Consider the following 24,327-nt stretch of genomic DNA (forward strand, 5'->3'; position numbering starts at 1 on the left):
TAACCATGGCATGTTTTTTTTCTCTACAGCTGGATTGTTTGGTTCTCAAGACAGTATGAGTTGCACAGTGTGCCAGCAGTTGAAAGCCAAACACCAATAACCCTGGCCTAACTGGGGCAGGGGCCCAGTGTAATCGAACCAGTGACTCACAAAAGCACCTTGTCAGACTGTCATGTGTCACTCAGAAGGTTAATGGAAAATAACTTGAATGAAAGGAGAACAAGTGAAAGAGTCGCTCAGAAGAGCCTGTGGGAGAAAAATCACTTAATATCTCACACGTCAAAGCCATTATCTATCTCTCCTTCACTTATAGTAGGCCGCAGATGGTAAATATCTGTGATATGTATTATATAATGCAAGTGGCTCCTAGGGGGTCTGTGGTGGTGCCGCAGGGTGTCCACAAAATTACTGTTTGATCCACCACCCGCACTCATAATAATCACTTGCACGTGAGCGAGAGACAGTACCGTCGTTTACAAGGGCACCAGAAACTTCACCGGCTGCCCTTACTCGCACGTTATACGTTATTCAAGGACCCGGTAGAAGTTGTGGAACACAGACGATCGCCTCACGCTCACACATCCCTGGCGAGAGAGGAGTCATCCACATTCTGAAGCCCCTCGAACTTGCATGCCAAATTTTCCTCTTGCAGTAATCCTTCCTCGTATTTGTGCATCCAGTTTTATTTAGTTTTGAACTAAATGGAAGGCTTAACATTGTTAAAGTTTGATGAAATTAGACCATGCTCATTAAAGCAACGCATATCAGGTTAAGCAGCGCTGCAGTAGAGGGTTGCATAAGTAAATGCATTTGCTTTGCGTTTTCGTGGTGTGCGGATGAGCCAACAGTTTCCTGCATAATTAGTTGCTTTTTGCTTTCAGAACAATACCCTATCCTTACTTAATATAAAGGCCTATGTATATTTAATATGTCTAAATATATAGTTACCACTGAGATTATCAGCAATTAACAGTAATTTTGTTGTAAAAACGTACAGTAAAACATATGTATAAAATCAATCACAACATGAGATGTAGACTCCAGGTATAAGTAACCTTTTCAAAGTTTTTTATTCTGCATGGACAGGGTCTGTCTTTCTGTTTATCGGTCTATCCATGTCTATTTTTTTGGGAGGTGGTGTGGCACAATTATTAAAAAGGAAAATTAAAAATAGCACTTCATGTCAAAAAGGTTGCAGACCTCTTCTATACTTAATTTAATTATTATTTTAATGGCTTTACAAATTAAACATCATAAAATATGTACATACAATAATATGGTACCATACACATTTGTATAGGCATAAAATGCAACACTCAATTTTCAGACAATATGCAACAGGGGTCCCTGCACCTTCTCAGGGGTCCTTGACATGAAAATGGTTGAAGACCCCTGGTATAATGGATAAAATGGTGTCCGTTCATCTTACTAAAAGTAAAAAATCTCAGGGTGGTCTACAAGCTGCTCATTCTTCACCTACCACATAATGTACTGTATTCTACAAGTGAATGGCTGCATTTGAGACCTTGGTCAGACAAAGAAGGACTTGTCATGTTTTGTGCTTGCTAACAGTAGAGTTCAACTCATCATTAAAACATACATCTATGTAATTCCAAGCCTATTCAAGTGAAACAACAGAGGACAACCTTTTCAAAGAGCCAGCCCATGAGAGCTAATGAAGTGCTAAATGTGAAGAGCAAACTTCATTTTCATATGTAAATATTCAAAGGTTGCAGGGGCGAGGGCAGACATATTTTCCCTGAAACAACACTGAGAAAAATAATTCAAAGAGAAAAGCATTCACGGAGGCACTTCATTGTGTGGCAGGGCTTCATTGCATTGCTGTGTGATGGTAAAGCTTCAAACAATTAGAACCAATTAAAAGGCATTGAGTCGAAACAAACCCGGTCGGGAGGGCTTCAGTGTAAATACCACAGATCCTTCTCACGCACGTTCCTCCGTAAAAAGCCAAGTGGTTCCTCTCATCTGTATTCTACCCTTTCAAAGACTAAGAGAGGAATAGAGGGCTGAGGGTAGGAGGAAGGGTTTCTACTGAGCCAAGTGGCATTGTTTTGTGGCCGCATTTGCTTAATGTTACAAGATGTGCTTTGCCGAGCTGCCATTGTATGAGGAAGAGGTCCAAAGAGCCCCTCTCTAGGTCTGAAAGGCTTCCATTTCTCTCAGGCAATGAAGGCCATGCTTGGGAAAACAAAAACCATCTAAAAAGATGTGACAAGAGTACAAGGGATCATCTGGTTTAAGGGTTACACTGAAAGCACTGAGAAGAGAATTGAGCAGGGGAGTTTTTGGCATATTTACTGAAGCAACACAGAGAGAGAAACCATATGGTGATTTTATAGGCTCATCATGTAACATGAGTCTAAAGTGAGTCAGAATGTAATGACAACATGAGCTTAATTTAAGAATCCTCTCTGGACCTTAAAGAACGTGTTTATGAAGTGAGAAGAATGTAGCTTCAAAAAGAATAGTTATTAAAAAAGCACAAAGCAGAAATCTCACAAAAATGAAAGGGAAAAACAACATGAACTTTGAAGGAAGTTAGAAAAAGAGGGCATCCCCTTTGCCATGACCTCCAAACATAGCTGTCAGAGGTAGCAAGACCTGTTTCAAACATTCAATGAGTGACTTTGCATAATGTGTGGTCTGGTTTTGAACCTGACCCCCAAAGAGTGCCTCAGCATGAAATGATATACGCAATGTAACGTTAATGTATTAACATTCTAACAATATGATGAAATATTCATTCCATCAAAAGAAACATGTACAAGAGCAGCAAGCGTAAACAACTATGTTATAACCATCGCAATAACTACATAATCTGATCACATATATTTGAAAAAATGAGAAGACTCAGAAATGCATTGAATGGATTCAATCAAGGGAGAATGATTAACAACAGGGGTTTTCAAACATTTTGATTCCAAGGAAAAATTGTAAACATGATATTATAAAGACAGATTATTTGCTAAATTAAATAATGGCTTTTATATTGCATTGTACTGAAGCAACAAATACTAGTATTTTTATTTGATATTTAATAATTAATTTTTAATGTATATCTACTTTGTATTAAGTTGACATTGTAACTTTTTATGCTCACTAGCATCAGTAGTTATATTCCATAAACATTTATTTCAATAGTCCATTATCATTCATTTGTAGCCTTTAGAAAATAGATGAATCTGTAAAAATGTCAAATTCTGTAATTTGTTCTTTTTATTTAATGCACTTTATTTTTATCTTTGAATTTCTGCCCTTTTGTCCCTCTAAGGATCCCCAAACCACACTTTATGATTTAGAACATACCGTGAACATCCATGGCAACTTCAGCTTCTTCAATGGTGCCCTCCTGTGTGCCTGCACTCTTTGTTGGGTCTATTGAGGCAGAAAAGGAAGCAAATGTATTTATTAAGCACATCTAAATAGTGTAAAAGTGTTTAAAGAAGTGCTTTTAGGGGCCTGGGTAGCTCAGCGAGTAAAGACGATGACTACTACCCCTGGAGTCGCTAGTTCGAATCCAGGGTGTGCGGAGTGACTCTAGCCAGGTCTCCTAAGCAACCAAATTGGGAGGGTAGAGTTACATGGGGTAACCACCTCGTGGTCTCTATAATGTGGTTTGCTCTCTGTGGGGCGCATGGCGAGTTGTGCATAGCGTGAAGCCTCCACACACGCAATGTCTCTGCGGTAACGCACTCAACAAGCCATGTGATAATATGCTCAGGTTGACAGACTCGTCCCCTGCCACCTGGATTGAGGTGAGTCACTATGACACCATGAGGACTTAGAGCGGATTGAGAATTCAAAATTGGGGAGAAAAAGGGGAGAGAAAAAAAAGAAGAAAAGAAAGAAGTGCTTTTAAAGAAGATATATAGATATATAGATATACACTGGCGGCCAAAAGTTTGGAATAATGTGCAGATTTTGCTCTTATGGAAATAAATTGGTACTTTTATTCACCAAAGTGGCATTTAGCTGATCACAATGTATAGGCAGGACATTAATAACATTAAAAATTACTATTGCAATTGAAAAAAAAACCTTTAGAACTTCTTAACTACTTCAAAGAGATCTCATTAAAAAAATCCTCCATGTGCAGCAATGACAGCTTTGCAGACCATTGACATTCTAGCTGTCAGTTTGTCCAGATATTCAGGTGATATTTTACCCCAAACTTCCTGTAGCACTTGCCATAGATGTGGCTGTCTTGTCAGGCACTTCTCACACACCTTACAGTCTAACTGATCTCACAAAAGCTCAATGAGATTAAGATCCACAATACTCTTTTCCAATTATTCGTTTTCCAATGTCTGTGTTTCTTTGTCACCTCTAAACTTTTCTTTTTGATTTTCTGTTTCAAAAGTGGCTTTTTCTTTGCAATTCTTCCCATAAGGCCTGCACCCCTGACTCTTCTCTTTACTGTTGTACATGAAACTGGTGTTGAGCAGGTAGAATTCAATGAAGCTGTCAGCTGAGGACATGTGAGGCGTCTGTTTCTCAAACTAGAAACTCTGATTTACTTATCCTCTTGTTTATTTGTACATCTGGCCTTCCACATCTCTTTCTGTCCTTGTTAGAGCCAGTTGTCCTTTGTCTCTGAAGACTCTAGTGTACACCTTTGAATGAAATCTTCTGTTTTTTGGGCAATTTCAATTATTGTATAGCCTTCATTCCTCAAAACAATGATTGACTGATGAGTTTCTTTTTTGCCATTTTTGACCTAATATTGACCTTAAGTCCTTAATTGACAGTCTATTGCATACTGTGGCAAGATGCAATAATGTCAGCAGCACAACTAATTTTCAAAGAAAGTATACCACATAGTTTCCTTTTTCTGTCCCACTGTTTGTGTCCTCCAAACCACCTTTAATTTTCTAAGTAGTTTATTTGGTTTAATATGCATTAATCCAAAACTAAAAGTCATTTTTAAGTGGATTTAGTATGCCTTTGTAAGGTGTCAGAGAGAGAGAGATGGCGTGTGAGGGATAAAATGAATAGGCATAAGCAAAACAAAACTCCTATTATCACACATAAGCGTTCAGCCCTCTGTCTTAGCACTCCTTACACTGTGTATATCCAGCCTGCATATTTCTCACACACTCCCCTAACCCCAGTCTGATGGAGGGCTGTGGGAGGGACAATCTTGCTGATCAAAAGAGGATCTTCAAAGCCACACTGTGAGAGCCATGCTCCTTCCAGCTTATTTTAGCAGGGCTTCTCTTCTCCTGCATCCCCCACTTTGATGCTAACAGGTTGTGGGCCATAGGTTACTGCATAATGGAAGGCAGGCACAATGCAGTGTGGGTCCTCTGCTGGGGCACAAATGATAGTTGGATCAGGTGTGTTTGAAGTACACAATCCATCAGCAGATGGTTGTGGTGGTGGCTCAGCTGAAGAAGGTTTGTGATGGTCAAAGTTGTGTGTGTAAATTTCACTAGTGGCTCACGCATTTGTGTCTCCACCAAAACATCTGTCCGCCTCTGCCCAGGAGCTGTTATGGGGCTCAGTTTCCATCAATCCACCCCTCTGTTCATCCACATATTTCTGGTTTTACTCTCTAATGAATACAGATTTTTTTTCGCTCGGGTTTTCCACCCTCATATGAATCAGGGTAGACCCTTTTTTTATTTTTGCCCATTTCTGACATAGATCGACCTACATTAGGTTCCAAAAGTCCACTTGCGAAAATTGTAATAATTTAGTATTTGTTTTCCATTACAAATTACATTATCAGCATAATAATTGAGTGTATAGCCGTGGGCAAAAGTATTGGCAGTGACATAAATTTTCACAAAGTTTCACAAAGTTTTCTGCTTCAGTTGTTGTGATGTTGATTCACATTGTTTCTAGATTATTGTGCTGAGTGATCAGATGCTTTTTAAACGATTGCAAAAAGCTTCTGGCAAAAAAATTTACTTTATCACAAAAACCCAAATTTCACAGTTTTTTGGTGCTGGCACAAAATGAACAGCTGACATCATTTCACTAATAATATCAGCATCTTGAAAAAGTGTGAACGAGTACTAGTCAGGTGAAATCACTCTATCATTCTGATTGGATTATAAGAACAGAATGATTGCTATAAAAGGAGGGAAGAAGTGCTTCCAATCATTGTGTTCTTGTTAGCAATGGTTATCTCTAAAGAAACACATACAGCCATCATCGCTTTGCACCAAAATGGCCTGAAAGAACCATTTACCGGATCATCAAGAACTTCAAGGAGAGAGGTTCAACCGCTGTGAAGAACACTTCAGGATGTCCCAGTGTCCAGCACGTGCCAGGACCGTCTGCTCCAGAGAAGTTAGCTATGGAATCGTGTGACCACCAGTGCAGAGCTTGCTCAATATTGGCAGCAGGTTGGTGTGAGTGCATCTGCATGCACAGTGAGGCAAAGACTTTTGGACAATGGCTTGGTGTCAAGAAGGGCAGCAAAGAAGCCACTTTTCTCCAAGAAAAACATCAAGGACAGACTGAAATTCTGCAGGAAGTACAAGGATTGGACAGCAGAAGACTGGTGCAAAGTTATTTTCTCTGATGAAGCCCACTTCTGACTGTTTGGGACATCTGGAAAATGATAGTATGGAGATGAAAAGGTGAACGCTACCATGAGTCCTGTGTTGTGCCAACAGTGAAGCATCCTGAGACCATCCACATGTGGGGTTGCTTTTCATCCAAGGGAGTGGGTTCTCTCACAATTCTGCCCGAAAATACTGCCATGAATAAAGCATGGTATCAAAACCTAATGCAAGAGCAACTTATCCCAACAATCCTGGAGCAATTTGGTGATGACCCGTGCATTTTCCAGCATGATGGAGCACCATGTCACAAGGCAAGAGTGATAATAAAGTGGCTCGGAGATCATTACATTGAAATTTTGGATCCGTGGCCAGGCAACTCCCCGGATCTTAATACCATTGAGAACCTGTGGTCAATCCTCAAAATGCCAGTGGACAAGCAGAAGCCCACAAATTGTGATCAACTCAGAGCACTAATAAGGCAAGAATGGATCACCATCAGTCAGAATTTGGTCCAGAAGTTGATATCAAGTATGCCAGAGCGAATTGCGGAGGTTATGAAGAACAAGGTTCAACACTGTAAATATTGACTCTTTGAATATATTGAATGTTTTTGCCAATAAAATCCTTTCGACTTATGAAATAATTATCATTGTTTTCCAGTATACCACAGAAACATGTGAAAAAATTATCTACAAATACTGAAGCAGAAAACTTTACAAAACGTATGTTACTGCCAATACTTATGGCCACGGCTGTAAAGTTAACCTGAAGAATTAACATTTCATTTCTTAGTATTTGGAAATCTTGCTTTAATGACATTACGTGTTCAACTTGGCTTGGACACTACAAGTTTGTGAAAAACCTGATGATCCATGTTTTCCCAGCATGATTTGAGAATGTTCCATAAAGTGTGTGCTTAAAGAAATAGTTCACCAAAAAGAGAAAAATTTGCCAATTAAAATGTTTAATTCTTTACATACCCTTATGTCGTTCTAAACCCATTTGGCAATCTTTGTTACGGGGAACACAAAATGTGAATTATTAAAAGGTCTTCACATGGTTTATTTATTACATAATGACAGTGAATAGTTACTCTGGTGTGTTAAGCTAGAAGGAGGACAAAACTTATAATAAAATGACAGTAAAATTCTTAAATTTGACTCATTATTAATTTGATGCATTATATTCCAAATTGTCTGAAGCCATAAGATGACTTTGTGTGATGAACATAAAGAATAAACTTTATTCACTCTTAAAGCTGAAGTGTGTAACTTATTCAGTGTTAAAATGCTTTATTCTATCCCAGCTTAATATACAGAGACAACTATAAGTAAGCCATTCAGAGGTACATTTTCTAAAAAAACTGTAAACACAAAGTAAAGCACTACACAATTTGTGTGTTTGTTTACAATGACCAATGACGTAAGTTGGGGGAAGGACTATCTGGTGGTTTTAACAACAGCAGAAGAGGGGCGCGTATTCAGAAAGCTGTTTTGAAAATTCTGTTTAGTGGCACTAGCGTTGCAGAAATGACATACTTCAACTTTAATCCAAATTATTAATAAAGAGCTGGAATCAAATATGATGGTCAGTGAACCAGTGATGGCAAGAACCAGTGAGGTCTTATGTTACAATGCAGTCGTCAAATTTGATGTTGCTTTCATTAGATGGCAAATATACCATATGAGGTCTTTCAAACTTTTCAAAGTTCACATTTTGTGTTCCATGGAAGAAAAGAAAGTTATTACGTTTTGGAGCAACATTAAGGCATAGCTTAAAATGTAAGGTAATCTGACCTTGCACACAAAAGAGAAAACATTAGGTACTTTTCCATCATCAGGCCGAAAGGTTTTGAGCACAGTGAGTAACGGTTTCAGTATAATTTTCACTTCAGCACAGTTTGGTACGGTACGATTACAATACCATTCCCAGCCCAGATTTCGCAGCACAATTAGCTCACTGTACTCGGATAGAGAACCTTTCTGGTGGGACCACTTTAGTGATGTAGTGCCTCATGACTGTTCACTTGCTTATTAGTCCATCCATTCTAATCTTGATTTTGCAGCACCACATAGGAAAAAGAAACCGAAACCGCATGGAGAACCATTAGTTAGCCATTATGCAGAGTATTGCAGTTGTGACTGGCACACAACACAGAATGGATTTAACCTGTATCTCTTACATATGCACAATGGCTCAATATGTTTGAAATATGTGAAGGTTCAACTATTCCAGAGTGGCTACGATTGTACATGCCAGACCAGATGACAAAACACAAAGCTACTAAGGCATGATACCTGTTGTTTTGTCATGATACCTGAGTCCTTCTTCAAAGCAAAATGCAGGGACAGTTTTGGGGCAGGATGTAGTTGCAGCACAAGAATATTTGCATTAATGCAGAAAATGTGGGGACCACTGAGATATTCAAGCCCAGGGCAATAGCTAATTGTGCTGTGATAAGCCCTAGCCACAGGCTGACAGAAGCTCTCTGAGCTTGTCTTCACATCCAGAATGTCCCCCGGCACGCAAACAGAACAGGGGAAGTCGCATATAAACAGCCAATTAAAAAGGCTGCTGCGTCCACCTGTCTCTCCGCTGAGTGGACTGTCTATGGCTGGTGGATCAGAGGAGATAACCACCAATGGTGCATTGAGAGTCATAATGAAGTCTGGAAGCCAGACTTTGCTGAAGTGATTCTTCTAGAAATAGATAGACAGTAGGCAGAATTAATTTGCAAGACAAACTAATATTGCACTAAAACCCATGGTGGTTGATTTTAGGCTTTATAAAGATTTAATGATCTCATCTGTTAGTGATATTGAGTATTTACAAAAGTATCTATATTTACTAATATGCGTGACTCTTGTTCTTACAAAAGCTTGAAGAACAGCTTAACAACTTAAAAACTCTTTTTAAACAAATAACCAAAGTCAAGCCCCATTCCTATTTACATTTTCTGTGAATAATGCCGGCAACCACAGTGACAGTGACTAAAAGATACCAACTTCCAAATTCCAGGTCTTCTGAGGACATATTTTGGTAAGAAACATCCCAAAAAGTTATTGTTCACAGTGGCTTGCATGTACATGCGAGAACAAGTTGTTTCTCACCAAAACCATTTGTACACTTTCAGAAGACTTGGAATATGATGCACAAATCATATAGACTACTTTTATCAGAATTAGAACAAGCTTTTTCCCTCCCCCCCAAGTATGCTTACACAAACAAGGAATTAGTATTAGTAAAAGTATGCTGAGAAATCGCTCAAGTGAAAAGATGTCAGTAGATCCGAGTGGCTGTTAAACTAAATGAAATATCCACATTACTACGAGTTTGACAAATGCAGATAAGAAGACAAATGCAGATCCCAAGCACAAGTACATACTAAAGCACTTGACACGGCAACATAGAAATACACTTTTGAGAAATTGCAGGGGCTGTTTACAGCAAACATGTTTTGTTTCAATTGTTTTCTGATGTAATCATGTGCTACATGGACGTCTTTGCATTTACTGTTGCAGTATGTCTTGCTGGTTCTTTTGAGTCTCACGCAGGACCGATGGATTTTAGATACTGTGTCAAGTTAAAAAGAGCTTCAATATTTAAAAATGCACCTCGAGACACATGTGTTCTGTTTCATATGTAGCTTGTTTTTAGCGCAGGCGTCACTAAGATTCGATGTTCTGAAGAAGTTCAACTGTCAAAGAGGACATTGTACTGTTGCAAACGATTTCAGATTGTTAAGTTTCAGTCCCAATAAAGTTTCAGCACGTAATAATGGTAAGCCAATATTTTTCCCTTCTGCTCTGGTTTGCTGAGGGGCCACTTTAACTTTGTAAAACTGTTTACTGTTTATGATGCTTACATGAAATGCAGACTTTTATAACAAATATACTTAATTGGAGAAGAAATTTTAAAGAGAGTGATCGATTCTGAGTTACATATTTTATTAACCATTTAGGGACAGTTTAAGAACAGTTCAAGAATAATTAATTTAATGTTGTAGGATTTATTTTAAAGATTTGTCTATCCTTTTATTGTCCATCTGGTCAAAGTTGATATAAGTTTAAGAAAAGTAATTAGTAATGAGTGTAGAAGATGTTGGAGTGGTGGTGGCGTAGTGGGCTAAAGCACATAACATGTAATCAGAAGGTTGCTGAGGGTGAGTAAATTATGACAGAATTAAAACATTTTAGTGAACTAATATTTTAAAGCAGTTACTGGTTATAAAATGTGGTTAACGCTTTTGTTTATAACCAAACTGTGTGTTAAATTAACCAAATTTTGTCTCCTTGCAAAGGAATTGGTGAAAATCAATTTTGGCCACCTTAACAAATAATGCGAATAAGAAAGAAAATGAGACAAAATGTCTGAAGCTAACCAAATGTTTGCAGAGAAGTCTCCTTTGTTTTTTGGTGGGCTTTATTGAACTTGAAATGCAAGAAACACACAGAGCTTCAGCACAAGCAACAGATGGCCACAGCTGATACTGCTGGGTCTCTGCCTTAAGGCCACATTCGCCAGGAGGCTGCAAAGTGACTAGGATGGTGCCACTATCACACTTCAAAAACTTGGCCACATTCAATAGTTAATACTTGAGGAAACGAAACCCAGGAGATCCAAACCCAGGCAAAATTATGTGGAGAATACTGGGGTGTAGCTTGAAGTAGTAAACAAATAAATAAGTGAGCATAGTGCTTCCATAATATATGTTTACATTTGATGATTTCTTTTCAGAGGGGAAAAAGAATGGGTGGCATTTGATTGCACTATGGAGGATGTAAGACGAATGATGAATCCTGACTGAACTCCAATACTTAAAACTGACAAACTCCTCCAGTTTAGACTCACCATGACATCAGAGAAAAGACAAAGAGCTGGAGAGTGCTAAAGAGAAAGTTGAAAGAGAAGTGTCCAAAATGAAACAAGCATGAGTTGTCTTCCACTTGCTGAGAAAAACTGATTACCAGCTGTGCTTGGCAACGAAATAAAAAACAATAGATTGTATGCGTTCTGCCTCTCTTTCCATTTTGTCTTCCTGTACGTTTTTCACACACATCCTCGGCTTGATTCTAAGGCCAAAGAAATATGCAAGGACGTCAACGCAAACGCTTTAACCAATGAAAGCTTAATTTCACATACTTTTGCATTCAAAAATGTGTTAGAACGCAATTCACAATACAATGCAAGTGTTGCGGGAGTCAGCTGGTATATGATAGCTGTGCGGTATGTGTAAACCTCACTCCCCTGGCCTCAAGAGGTGCATTAGCAACTGACACTAGAGACTGTGACCTTTAGCCTCCTTGTTAGCATGCCCACCTCCCATGCAGGCTGACGCTGGTTCAAATCCCACTCGGAGCAGGTCAAGCAGGACCGGTTACACAAATCCACGTTGCATTCTCAGCATTGCCGCAAAGGGCCGATATAGTGGGCGTTACGTTTTCCAGAGTTAGGGAAGCTACTTTGAAACTCTAGAATCCCAAGCTCCAAGCTACTCATAACTTAAAAGTAGTTGGACTACTGTACATTCAAGCTACTCTTTTTTTAAGTAGTTACTCTACAGCTACATTTAAGTTATTTAAAGAAGAAAATAGTTTCAGAAATATAACAAATATATAAATACATTGTTGTATTGTTCATTGTTAGATTGTTAGACATTGTAGTTAACTAATGTAAACAAATAGAATGTTACGGTATTAAGTGTCACTGTTTTCTCTCTAAAGTCTTCTTTAAAAAGTCCAAATTCAAGCTTTCCAAAAACGACTTTCATTTTAAGATTTTTTGCACTGGGCTACTGTAAGATCCACTCGTACTCCGCCATCATATAATGACAGTGGTGTGGGTGCTCTTGTTGATTCACATTACAACTGTAATAACTGATTTAATCAGGCACAATAAGACTTGCAATGTGTAATCAAAAAACGACATGCAAAACAGGCCGGACCTTGATTGGTGTGGCAGGGTGAAAGAAAAATCCAGCGTCCAGAGTCAGAAAAGGAGACAAACTCTAAGTGGATTCAGAGGTACTAAGGCTGAGCGCACGTCGCAGTAAATCCCACCTACACGAAGGCAAAGAGGTGTTATCGACTCCCCTGCAGGAGCCGCAATACACCAAGGCCGAAAAAATGCCTTTATTGGCAAAGCCTGGCTTATTCATAGATAGCTTCAGGCTAAAAGAACTTTGTTTAATTTATGGATGTTTCACAAACTTATCAAGTCAACCACACAGGCCAGTTGAGGGAAAAAAGCATTTCAACAGGCTGGACGTGATTCACTTTAAATGCAACCTCATAAATACATACGTCTAGACAGAAAATGCACACGTTACTGGATAAACAGTTGTTTTTAATATTGATAAAGATTCTCAAAAACAAGCCTCCTGGGTTGGAGGCTCTTTATTTGGAGTATTTGTTTCCATGCAAGTAGCTAGTCATTTAGCACTATGGTTCTCAACAGGTTTTACAAAGAGTGAATTTAACCGTATAGTTTGATTGGACCCGCAGCCTTTGACGGCAACAAGATACAGGAAATGTTTTCTCCTAATTTTTTAATCTAATGCTGTTTATGTGTGTTAACAAGTGAGTGTGTTTTTGTTAAAAGCACCTTATGGTGAGGTGTTGAGTTTGGCTTTATCCTCTTAAATATGTTGTAATGATCTCACCTTCTCTATATTTAACATCTGGCACTGGTGTGTTTGTGTGTGTATCAGTCTGTCACTTGTGTCTAAATGGGAATTGTTATTTATTAGCTGTGTGCATGACAGTTTGATCAAGTGTGCATAATTGAACAAATGTATAAACGTCTCTGTCTAACTAATAAAGATGGAAACTCAAATATGATACTAGGATTTGCATTACATATAGTTTGCAAAAAGAAATGACTTGATACTTGTAAGTAAATGACTTGAGAGTTAACTTAGTCTCCAAAATATAGACTCAGGAAAATCAAAAGTCAGGAGCTGATGCAACATGTATTGGATAAAATTAAGTCTTCTGTGATTTGAGGCCTTGAACGACTTGAGACTTGCTTCTGAGATTTATGAACATGTCTGGTAACTATATCTCTCGTAATTGTGTATGATTGTGTCTAACTGTGCTTTATATAAAGAAATAATATACATCTCTTTCCCTTTCTCTGATTAGTAGATAAAACTGGTGTTACCTTTCCTCTGTTGTCCCTCTTCATCAGTCTGGCCGGTTTGCATCTTCTTCTCTGGGCTGCCACCTTTCTCCTCCCCTTCACAGAAAGAGATGGATTAACAAATTATAGATTAAAAAACAATAATATTGATGATTGTCCTCTCCAGCTTACCAACTTTTCAAAAAGCTCCATTCATAATTCACCAGTTCAGAATTACCATCCCTTTATCTCCCCATTCAGATCCGGCAGCCAGAGAGATTACAGTAATCATTTCTAATAATGGGGCTCCAAGACAAATTTGAAGCCCTGCTCTCTAGAGTGAATGGAGGACAGCCTCATCTGAGGCCGAGTAATCGATCAAGGAAACTGCTAAAGCAGAGAGCGGGCCCTGATTATGCCACACATGAATCTGAGTTGTGTTTACACAGCACGCTTGTTTTAAGCGTACAATAATAATATATATATATATTTTTTTTTATTTCTCCAAAAACAAGACAAAAGTACTGCCCACTGAAGGAGTCATGTATCGACTATTGGATTAAAACATGACTGTTGTTTCATCGCCCCTCCAGTACTGCCCAAAAAAAGACACATTTTGAAAGGTTATCCCTATATATGTTTCAGGTTCAAGTTCCCTGGGGTTAAAAAGTCAGTGTGGTTTTACATTTGTGGAGAGCAGTATTAAAGTTGCCTAAGTGTTGTCAGCAGTCATTTCACAGGAGGAACAAGTCATACATTTTGATTAAAGACTTTAAGGACAAACATTTAGTTTTTTCCTTTGGAATAACATACACTGATGACACATTAAGTCCAGGAACATGCATCAATACATCAATTACAATTTTAATTTCTAGTTGCCTTTAAGATGGCAGTGCTTTCTGTGGTGCATTTAAAAAATGGCAAAGCGATGTCTGCAGCGAAATATAAGAATTGCCAGATTCGCAAACCTGTAATGGATTTACTAAGAGGATTTTCATGACAAATCGAGAGATGAAGAAATTTGCCTGGGATCCAAGCTGCTAACTAGCCATCAGGATGCACCCAGGAGGGGCTCGCAATTTGTACACAGATATTTTTTCAGAAAATAGCATTTTTAATACACAAACAAATAGAAAACAAACAATTACTCAAACAGCCAAAAACTAATTTTGAGAGAGAGAGAGAGAGAGAGAGAGAGAGAGAGAGAGAGAGAGAGAGAGACAGACAGAGAGATGGGCTGTTACACCTCTGATGCCAACACTATAGTCTTCCATGTTCTCAATTCCTTTACAAGAAGCCAGGAATGAGCAATGAAGGGAGAGCTGCTGAATGTCATTATGAAAGATAATAAAATATCAAACCAAGTCACATTTATACTGTTACAAATGTAGACAAAAAAGTATTTTGATACTTGACAAACTAAGTGGAACATGTCTATAGTTTAAAAGAATGTTTTAAACTGCGTTTACTCTGCTAGGACACATGTGTGAACTTGAGGGGAACTCAAAAAAATCCTTGGGACTAGTTGGTTTTAACAGCAAAAAAATTTAAAATTTAAAAAAATGCTGAGAAAAGCTCTTGTATCATATGCAGATGCCATTTTGTATAGTAATATGTTATCTAATGCAATTACTAGACATTCACACTTTTTTTAATTGTGGCTTAAGTGTTTAAATATTTATTTGGGCCACTGTAACTCTTTTTATGTAATTCTACATAAAATGAGCATGAATCATGTTCAGTCCATTAGACATTCACTTTTGTCATTATATAGTGCTTTCATTTCGTTTACCAACTCTTTCCTCTGATCCGTGTCACCATGGTTATTAACTAGCATATTTAGAGGGTGCACATGTCAGAATTTATCACATAAATCTTTCTCAATCTAATTAGACTTTAGAGAAGAGAATTTAGAGCAAATGCACTTTAACTATCTATACATCCTTATCAGGAGAGGAATAACAAGATCCCCAATGTCAAACATTATGCATAGTGATAGAATTGTGATAGATTCAATGCTGGAGCTGGTATTAAACATGGTGCAATGTCATTCTAACAACTGTATATAGATATTTTGATTTTGTCTAATGCAATATCAACTTTTAACACCCCCCACCCTTTTTTATTTTTTTTTAACAGGAATTGTGAGTGGCCAATTCTCACATGGTAAGGACAGCATGTGACTGATATCTTACCTGCAACTTCTGTGTCTCCCCCATTGTTTTCTTTCTTGTCTTCCTCCCTTTCTTTCTCCTTATTCCCCTCTTCAAGGTTTTCCTTTGCAGCTGGACTCTCCTCCACTGAAACACACACACGTGGACACACACACACACACACACACACAAACACACACACACACACGTAGTGTTTCCATGTTTTATGGGGACTTTCCATAGACATAATGGTTTTTATACTGTACAAACTTTATATTCTATCCCCTAAACCTAACCCTCACAGAAAACATTCTGCATGTTTACGTTTTCAAAAAACATAATTTAGTATGATTTATAAGCTGTTTTCCTCATGGGGACCGACAAAATGTCCCCACAAGGTAAAACATTTCAGGTTTTACTATCCTTATGGGGACATTTGGTCCCCACAAAGTGATAAATACACGCTCACACACACACACACACACACACACACACACACACACACGTTGGTCTACCTATCATTATGAGGACTCTCCATAGACAATGATTTTTATACTGTACAAACTATAGATTCTATCCCCTAAACCTAACACAACCTCTAAACCTAACCCTCACAAAAACCTTTCTGCATTTTTACATTTTCAATAAAACATTGTTTATTATGTTTAAGCCATTTGAATTATGGGCAAACTAGAAATGTCCTCATAAACCACATTTATAGCATAATACCATTGTAATTACCAGTTTGCGCCCTAAAACCAAAGTCCTCGTAAACCACTTAAACCTGCTCACACACACACAAATATTAGCTATTCACATATTACTTAAATAATAATGTTTTCTGACTTGTATCAAAGTCTTTGCAGGATTTCTGTTATTAGCATTCAATCAATGGACAAAAAGCCTCCTGATTAAATTTTAGAAAATCTGAATGTCATCTTTAAAGCCAACATGAAATAAAAATCTACCCTATCTGCTTTCCCAATACACATTCATGGTCTTATTGTGAAAGATTGGGATATTAAAAGTTTATAACTTACTCTGTCTCTGAAACAACTTTCCTTTTTGGCTATTGTCACCAAGGCCGCCTACATTTCGACCCCTCCCTTCCAACCACCTGCCATTTGGAGTCCACTTTTCCCAATCTAATTTATGTTAAGTCTTTCCTATATATTTTACTTGATTAGTATTCTCTTTGACTCAGTAATATGTCACGTTATGGAAGTAAAATTGTTTATGTTGCAATTTCATGTTGACTTCAAAAAGAAAAATGGGTAAACGGTGACAGTGAATGCAAATAAACACTCCATGTCTCTTCACACTCTATTATGCAATGAGTTGTTGTGTCTTCCCCTCTGCTGAAGAAGAGTGTTGCATCGATTAGAGACAGCTGGTGGGGTATTAGCGAGGGGTTTTGATGGACACTGGAGCATCTAGGAAACAAAGATCCCTGTCTGTACAACCTAGTGGACGCACCAGGTGTTTTTCTACGTGTGTGTTGGAGTATTGTGAGAAGGATTTGTGTGAATGGCACTGATCATTGTTTAAACGCCTGATTTTGTTTTCAGTCAGGTGCACTCTAGGTATGAACATTAGCGTGTGAGTATTTTCTTTGCATGTGTGAGTTCCTTCATGAATGAGGATTGCATGTGTATGTGTGTGAGTCCCTTCATGAATGAGGATTGCATGTGTATGAGTCCCTTCATGAATGAGGATTAAGCCTTCCATTAGAGGAAAATATCTTATGGATGGGTGCTACAGTGAATTAACCCGGCTTGGTCACAAATAGATGGTTTGTTAACATGGTTACTTGTTCTTTAATGATGCTCAATATTTGCACTTAAAATTGGCCAAACATGCTGGGGTTGGTGTTGTTCAGGGGTAAATGTTTTCTTGGTGATGTGTTTCTGGGGTCATGGTGTTTTGTGATGGTGTTGTTCTGGAGTAGTTAAATTCTATGGTAATTATATTTTGAAGTGGCTGTGTTCTGGTTTGGAGGCATTCTGGAATGGTGGTGCCATTTCAGGAAAGTGTTTTGGGGTGGTGGTGTTCTGGGCAGATGGCATTCCAGAATGACTGTGTTTTGGGGTGTTTTTCTAAGGCAATAGCATTCTTGGGTAGTGGTGTCCTCAGGTGGTGTTTTCATGAGGGTGGTGTTGTTCTGATGTGTTCATGTTCTGAGATGATGGTGTTCAGGGTTGGTGCTATCCTGAGATGGTGGCGTTCAGGGTTAGTGTTTCTGAGATGATGACTTTCAGGGCTGGGATTGATGGAATTGATTAAATGGGTGCATTTAGGGTTGGTGTTGTTTTGACAGTGTTTATTTAAAATTTCTATACAGAGTTATGTACACACACCTGGTTAGTGAGTAGTTTCAATGTTTATTCTTACCGCTCTTTCTCTGTTTGTTTATGGCATGACTGACGCTGTGTTCCAAATGGCATTAATGCCTTTGGAGTGCAATTTGAAGGGAGAACAATCATTATAGTCATGCAGTAAGGTAGTTTCAAAGTTAATATCCAAATTAATTTTTTTTAAAAGTTCCTGAATAACTGTTATTTTTCAGCCTCACACATTTTTACCCGCCAAAGCTCTCATAGTGAAAGGTAATTTCTTCAAAAGGAACAGGGCACAGATATGATCACTTTTGAATGGAACTGCCCTGAGCTGCCAGTCCCCCTGCCCAACACCAGAAGGGGTGCGTGTAGAAACGCAGACTACATATATGGTCCAAGCCGGTGATCTGGGCAGCACCATCATTGCCATGGCCAAGGGGACTCCAGAAGTAATTTTTAATTAGTTAATGTTAAAACAAATGATAATATTCTTGATAAGGTATGACAAAAATGTATTTTATAGGCATATGTACTGTATCTATCCTAAATATGATAATTTTTGTCTAGATTGTTTAATGGCCATCAATGTATGTTTTGTGCTGCCCCTTTTCATGTTTATTGATGTTCGACACTAATGTGTAAATGCCCCATTGTTGTGTATGTCAGGCAGTCATGTCTTTGAGTGTTAAAGGGAAAACTCATCACCGCTGGGCATGATGTTGACTGTAGTTTTAAGACCTCTGTTCATATTTAGGAGGCAGTAGGCACATCTTTTTTATTTGCCACTTTGGATTATCGCTTGATTGGGTTGCATTTGTAGCAAATTCGTAATAATTTTTTTTTAATAAACACCTAAAATATTCATCACATTGCATTGGTGTTCAGGGTTGGTGTTTTTCTGTGGTGGTGGTGTTTTTTTGGTTTTGTTCTGAGATGATATATATATATATATATATATATATATATACACACACATTCCTTTTTTCTGAAAGTTTAGGGTGGTATTATTCTCGTCGTGCCCCCTATAGGAGTTACTCTCATTGAACACTTGCACCAATGACTTCTGTGTTCTACAATCAAATGTACAACAATTTTGATGTATAAGCTAACTAATAAATCTACTAACAAAAATGCCTATGAATGAAAAGTATGTGCAATAAGAGTTATTAACTGTATATGTTTTGGGACAAAATATTAGTGGACCAATGCTCACATTAACATTATGAGTTCTAAATGATGGTTCTAATGGAGAGGAAATAGGCGACCCACTGCTTTGGACCGTGCAGTATTAAGCTGCCACTTTGGGGTGAACTGGAGCAGATGTTTCAGCCTAATGCCTTTAATTTGTGTTGGGGTCTCTCTCTCTCTCCCTCTCTTTTTTAAATGGGATAGTGAGTCAGAGGATCCATCTGTGCAGTTCCAGCTAAAACCTTTGTCTGCTCCAGAGTGAGATACAAGGCCGCAAAAGACATCAATTTTGCCCTCGCCCACACAAACACACACACACACTCAATCGGATAAAAGATACAAAACAAGATTTAATGCACACACATCCACCCTGACTCCATCTGCTTGGAAAGCATTTGAAGTTGCAGTTCAGAGGGGCACAGACATGTATTTTCATAATCAATGTAGTGGAGAGAAGTGTGGGATAGTTTGTGGGTGGCACGGAATGCAACACCTGGGCAATATGGAGCCCTGGACGCCTCTGTGCTTCATTAAGAGATAGTAAGAATCATGCACCATCCTGCAGGAAAGCACAGCTCTATCACCCATACACACTTGTCCCTGTGGCCACTCGCCCTAATGACCAGCCACCTGACGACTCCTGATTTCACTGCATCTTGAGAGGAGCACAGATTGCTCATGTCATTGCAAAAGTATGCGACACCTATAATTCATAGTTTTTGCTATTTCTGCTACTAACAGGTGCATCAAATTAAACATACAGCCATGAAATTTACTTCGACAAACAATTGTAGCAGAATGGGGTATTGTTTTTCTCTTCCAGCATGACAATGCCCTTGTGCACAAAGCAAGATCCATAATGAATTAGTCACTGGGTCTGGTACTGATGAACTTGACAGACCTTCAAAAGCCCTGACCACACCCTACTGCACACCTTTGGAATGAATTGGAACAGAAAAAGGGAGACAACATGGGTGTCCACATTCTTGTCCATATTGCAGTTCCACGTTGTGGGAAAGGCGATATCATATTTTACATCCAACATGTTTAGACTGTTTAATCACTTACAGTTGGATTTTGTCTGAATATGAACCAATGTTAGATCAAGAGTTGGGAGCAAATAGCCTGCAGATGTAGCATTACCTTTAGAATCTCCTTTCTCAGACTTTTCTTTCACCTGCTCGAGAGTTTCGTCATCCGGACTGTCATCTTTAGAAAACAATCAAACATAAAAAAAACATTAAAAATGTCAGATGAAATACAGTATATGGACCCCCATGTACCATTGGATGACACACACACACCAATGCAGGCAAAGGCAGAGACAAAACGAGAAAACAACATAGATGTGTCTTTACGCTCCGGTCCAGACTTAGAAGGAAGTGATGCATGGGTTGCAGGTGCTCAGTGCTCTGGTAAATTAAGATTTAGCCTCTGCCTTTGTGCAATCTCCAGCTCTGGTTCACCTGGCCCTAAAAACCTCTCTGTTTTGCTCCTCTCCAGGGATAATAATTGTAAGTATCTCTAGCTTTTGGGTTAGATCCAAGAAGAACATTTGCTATGCCTCCTCGGCCTGGCGAGACAAAACTATTTATAATGATCAAAGCTACAGCAGTCAATGCTGGAAGTGGAGAAATATATCAAAAGTTGTTGAAAAAACTAAAATGAGTGCATGGGTGTGCAAATTGCAAACCCTGTCCCCATGTCAGAGTATGCCTACTTACCTATTATAGTCCATGCCAAAAGCAGTATGTTAAATGAGTAGGATATAAGAATCCTCAATATTAATAAAACAGTAGGAGAACAATACCTGGATGACACCTACCACATCTGCTGAGATTCTAAATTGAGGAACCAATGAACACTTTACAATTCGATCAAGCAAAAAAAAAAAAAACACATGTAGGGTGCTTCTTTTCTAATTTAAGTGCAATAGATTGTATATGCCAAGTAAATTGTCCCTTGTAACATTGTAAATGTAAATAATTTTCATGGATGTTGTTGTTGTTACAACTACTACATTTCAGTCACATGACAATGTACATATTCCTGGAATTTATTCACACTACTACCTTGCATACCTAAATAATATACTTAAACAACAGCTCCTCAAGTTATTCATCAAATGCAGCACATTCTCTGATGATATGTCAGTTTGAGTCTAGATTTCCACAACAGTTAAATCAAAATAAAATCCCATTTAATTTTCAACAGCAACCCATTTATTATGTTGAATGGGCTATATTAGAATAGAAAAAAGTAATTTATACAATTAGCATTGATATGTACGGTGTATACGCAAAACCATAAAACTATTTAAATTGTAGGTCAGAAAGCAGAAACATCACAAGTGCATTTGGGCACTTATAGTGTAGTCACCTCAAACAATATTAATGGGAACAATTTAGTTTTGTGCACTGAACTGTAGACACTTTGTAGTCAAAGTGATTCTGGGTGCTAACTCTATGTTTGCTAAGACAGACTGTGTCTGGTTCTGTCCTCTGGGTTTGAATGTAGAGTTTCTAGCATGCTCAATGAATTCCCAGAGGGAGCATGGCCAGCGCCTCGGAGCGTGTGTGTGTGTGTGTGTGTGTGTGTGTGTGTGTGTATAAGCGATATGGTGAATCATTTCATCGTGTGCAGTGGTGTGTGTCTGTCGATGCACATGTTCTGATATCTGTTTGTGTGTACAATTGAGTAAATTGGAGTGAGGTGTCTCATTAAACACACACACACACAAAAGTGTCATGGTAATAACTGTTTCTGACAGCCAATCTCCCTGTCTGTAATGAGACAAGTTCAAGGACAACAGAGCAAATCCAGAACCCAGCATGACACATGAAGTGTAAAGGCTTCAGCATCTTCTCATTGTGCTAATGGTGAGATGTGGAAAGACCCATAATTTTCAATGGAAAGAACCATAGTTTTCCACACAATGATATTATAGAGAGATGTTTGTTTACATTTTGTACTGATCATGGCAGCAGTAATTCATCACATGAAAATCAAATGATGGTGAGGTGCATTATAACAAGGCATATATCCAGATGCATATACATTATCTAGCTTTGTGAGTGACCAATATCCTCTAGTAACAATTCACACTACAACTAAGGCACAAAAGAAAAGGAGAAGGAATAAAAACCTTGCTTCTGGCTTCCCATCTTTACATCATCTGCATAGATTTCATCTGAAATCAAACGGTGCACACACACACACACACACACAAACACACACACATTAAAAACATAACGACAAGATTCATGTCTTCTTATATCCTACAGAAACAACAAGCAACGAAAATAATTTATGGTCTTTTCATCAGACGTCAGTGGCTATTCTAATATAAAAGAAGGGAGGATGATTGTTATCTAATCACTCCTGCTGCTGGCAGACTGATAATGAAAGCACAAATTCATCTGTTGAGACGAACAGGAAAGATTCTTGCTAATGTTTGATTGTCTGTCTTTTCTTATTGGCCAACTGAGGACGAGACAAAACAGAGTCTGGTGTTGATATTACATTTGAGATTACAGAGAAGCATGGTTTATTTAATCCCTTCTTCAATAAAGTTAGCAGAGTTTTAACAATATAATTTGAGGATGTTTTTTGGTTCAGTTTGTTCTGAGTAAAGAAACCAATCAGCAGGTTGTTCCCATGTTGTGGGGACAAGATAACAAGAGCTAAACACTGAGGATAACGAGACAGGAACTTTTTAATGTTTTTAATTTCTTCAGAAGAGATAGGAACGGAACTAAATTTGATAAACTATCAACTTAACTAGAAGGAAACGTCTCTGCCTCTTAGTAGGTTAATGCCAGGAAAAAGAAAAGCATTGATGATAGGCCTACCTGACTGGCTCATCATCTCCACATCTTCCTTCTTATCACCTGAAAAAAATAAAATCAGATTGCCATAAACACCAATTTATTTAGCGAACACATAAATTGCTAGTAGTACAAAAATGAAACAAAACAAAACAAAAAACAGGACACAAAAATTATGATTTTTAATATCTTAACTCCATCTCAACAATAGTGACTAGAGAATAGTAAAAACCTTCCCCTCAAGATTGAGTTAATAAAGTAGACTACATGTTTGTCTAGATGACAACTCTACGGCGGTGGTCATGTTTTGCATTAAATACTGTGTGTAGAATAATTCTGGCATACTGGTGGTTTCAGTGCTACACTAATTGAGCTCTTTCTCAATATATTTCTAAACAATACCGTGAACAGTCCCAAAGGACAGCTAAATTCATCTCAACAAAGGCCACACCGATCTCCCATGAGTTCGCAGCAGTACACCCCATGGGCTTACATGAGTTGGGCTGAATTTATGCATTTATTCCATTTTGGTTATTTTTGTCCATCTCATTCAGTTTAGTCCCATTAACTCTAAACATCTCTCCCTGCCTCTCTCCTCTTCTCTCTTCACTGATATTATAAAACTCTTCCAGACACTCTATTTATTACTCTCTCTCTCTCTTCAAATGAGATGGTATTTGGAATAAATTGGAAAATGAAGAGCCTGATACAAATAATCTGCTGTGGTTGACAATGGTCATTACGCCACTGACATAAATGCCTTTTGTAACAAGCAGGTGAGAGAAGCCGTTTTCCAATTTCTGAGCAAAAGTTTCTCACTATATGCTCTTGAAATAATAGAAAAGGGACAAATACAATGTGCTAAATGATATGGCAGACCTTCATAAAATGCTCTATAATTTTTCGTTAGCTTTGCCTCTAGTGGTGTTGTCAATCAAATGCTACTTCACACCCAACTGACTGGACCTATTTAGACTTAAATAATGATCATTCAATACTGTAAATTAAAATATGGTGGTTTTTATTCATTTTGAGGTCAAGGATAATTTCTCCCTAGACTAGAGCTCAATAGTTTGCCCGTATGCATTGGTTTGTGGAGGAAATCTGTTCTCTTTGGACTATGGGATAATACTACTTCGAGGACACACAAGCTGTGTCCAAAACCTGA

General features: G+C 38.2%; 1 protein-coding gene across 1 annotated transcript in view; it reads right to left on the bottom strand.

The window, feature by feature from the left end:
* The window catches only part of LOC127618298 (neurofilament medium polypeptide-like), a 741,913-nt gene that overhangs the window by 12,397 nt on the left and 705,189 nt on the right, over positions 1-24,327 (bottom strand). Inside the window, exons 10-15 of the mRNA XM_052090681.1 lie at positions 23,184-23,222; positions 22,478-22,522; positions 20,476-20,541; positions 15,851-15,955; positions 13,698-13,772; positions 3,328-3,396 (exon numbers count right to left, since the gene is read on the bottom strand). Of these exons, the coding sequence (XP_051946641.1) occupies positions 3,328-3,396; positions 13,698-13,772; positions 15,851-15,955; positions 20,476-20,541; positions 22,478-22,522; positions 23,184-23,222 (399 nt within the window). The remainder of the gene's footprint in view (positions 1-3,327; positions 3,397-13,697; positions 13,773-15,850; positions 15,956-20,475; positions 20,542-22,477; positions 22,523-23,183; positions 23,223-24,327) is intronic.

This window comes from Xyrauchen texanus, chromosome 24 (genome assembly GCF_025860055.1).
Source record: "Xyrauchen texanus isolate HMW12.3.18 chromosome 24, RBS_HiC_50CHRs, whole genome shotgun sequence".
NCBI lineage: Eukaryota > Metazoa > Chordata > Actinopteri > Cypriniformes > Catostomidae > Xyrauchen > Xyrauchen texanus.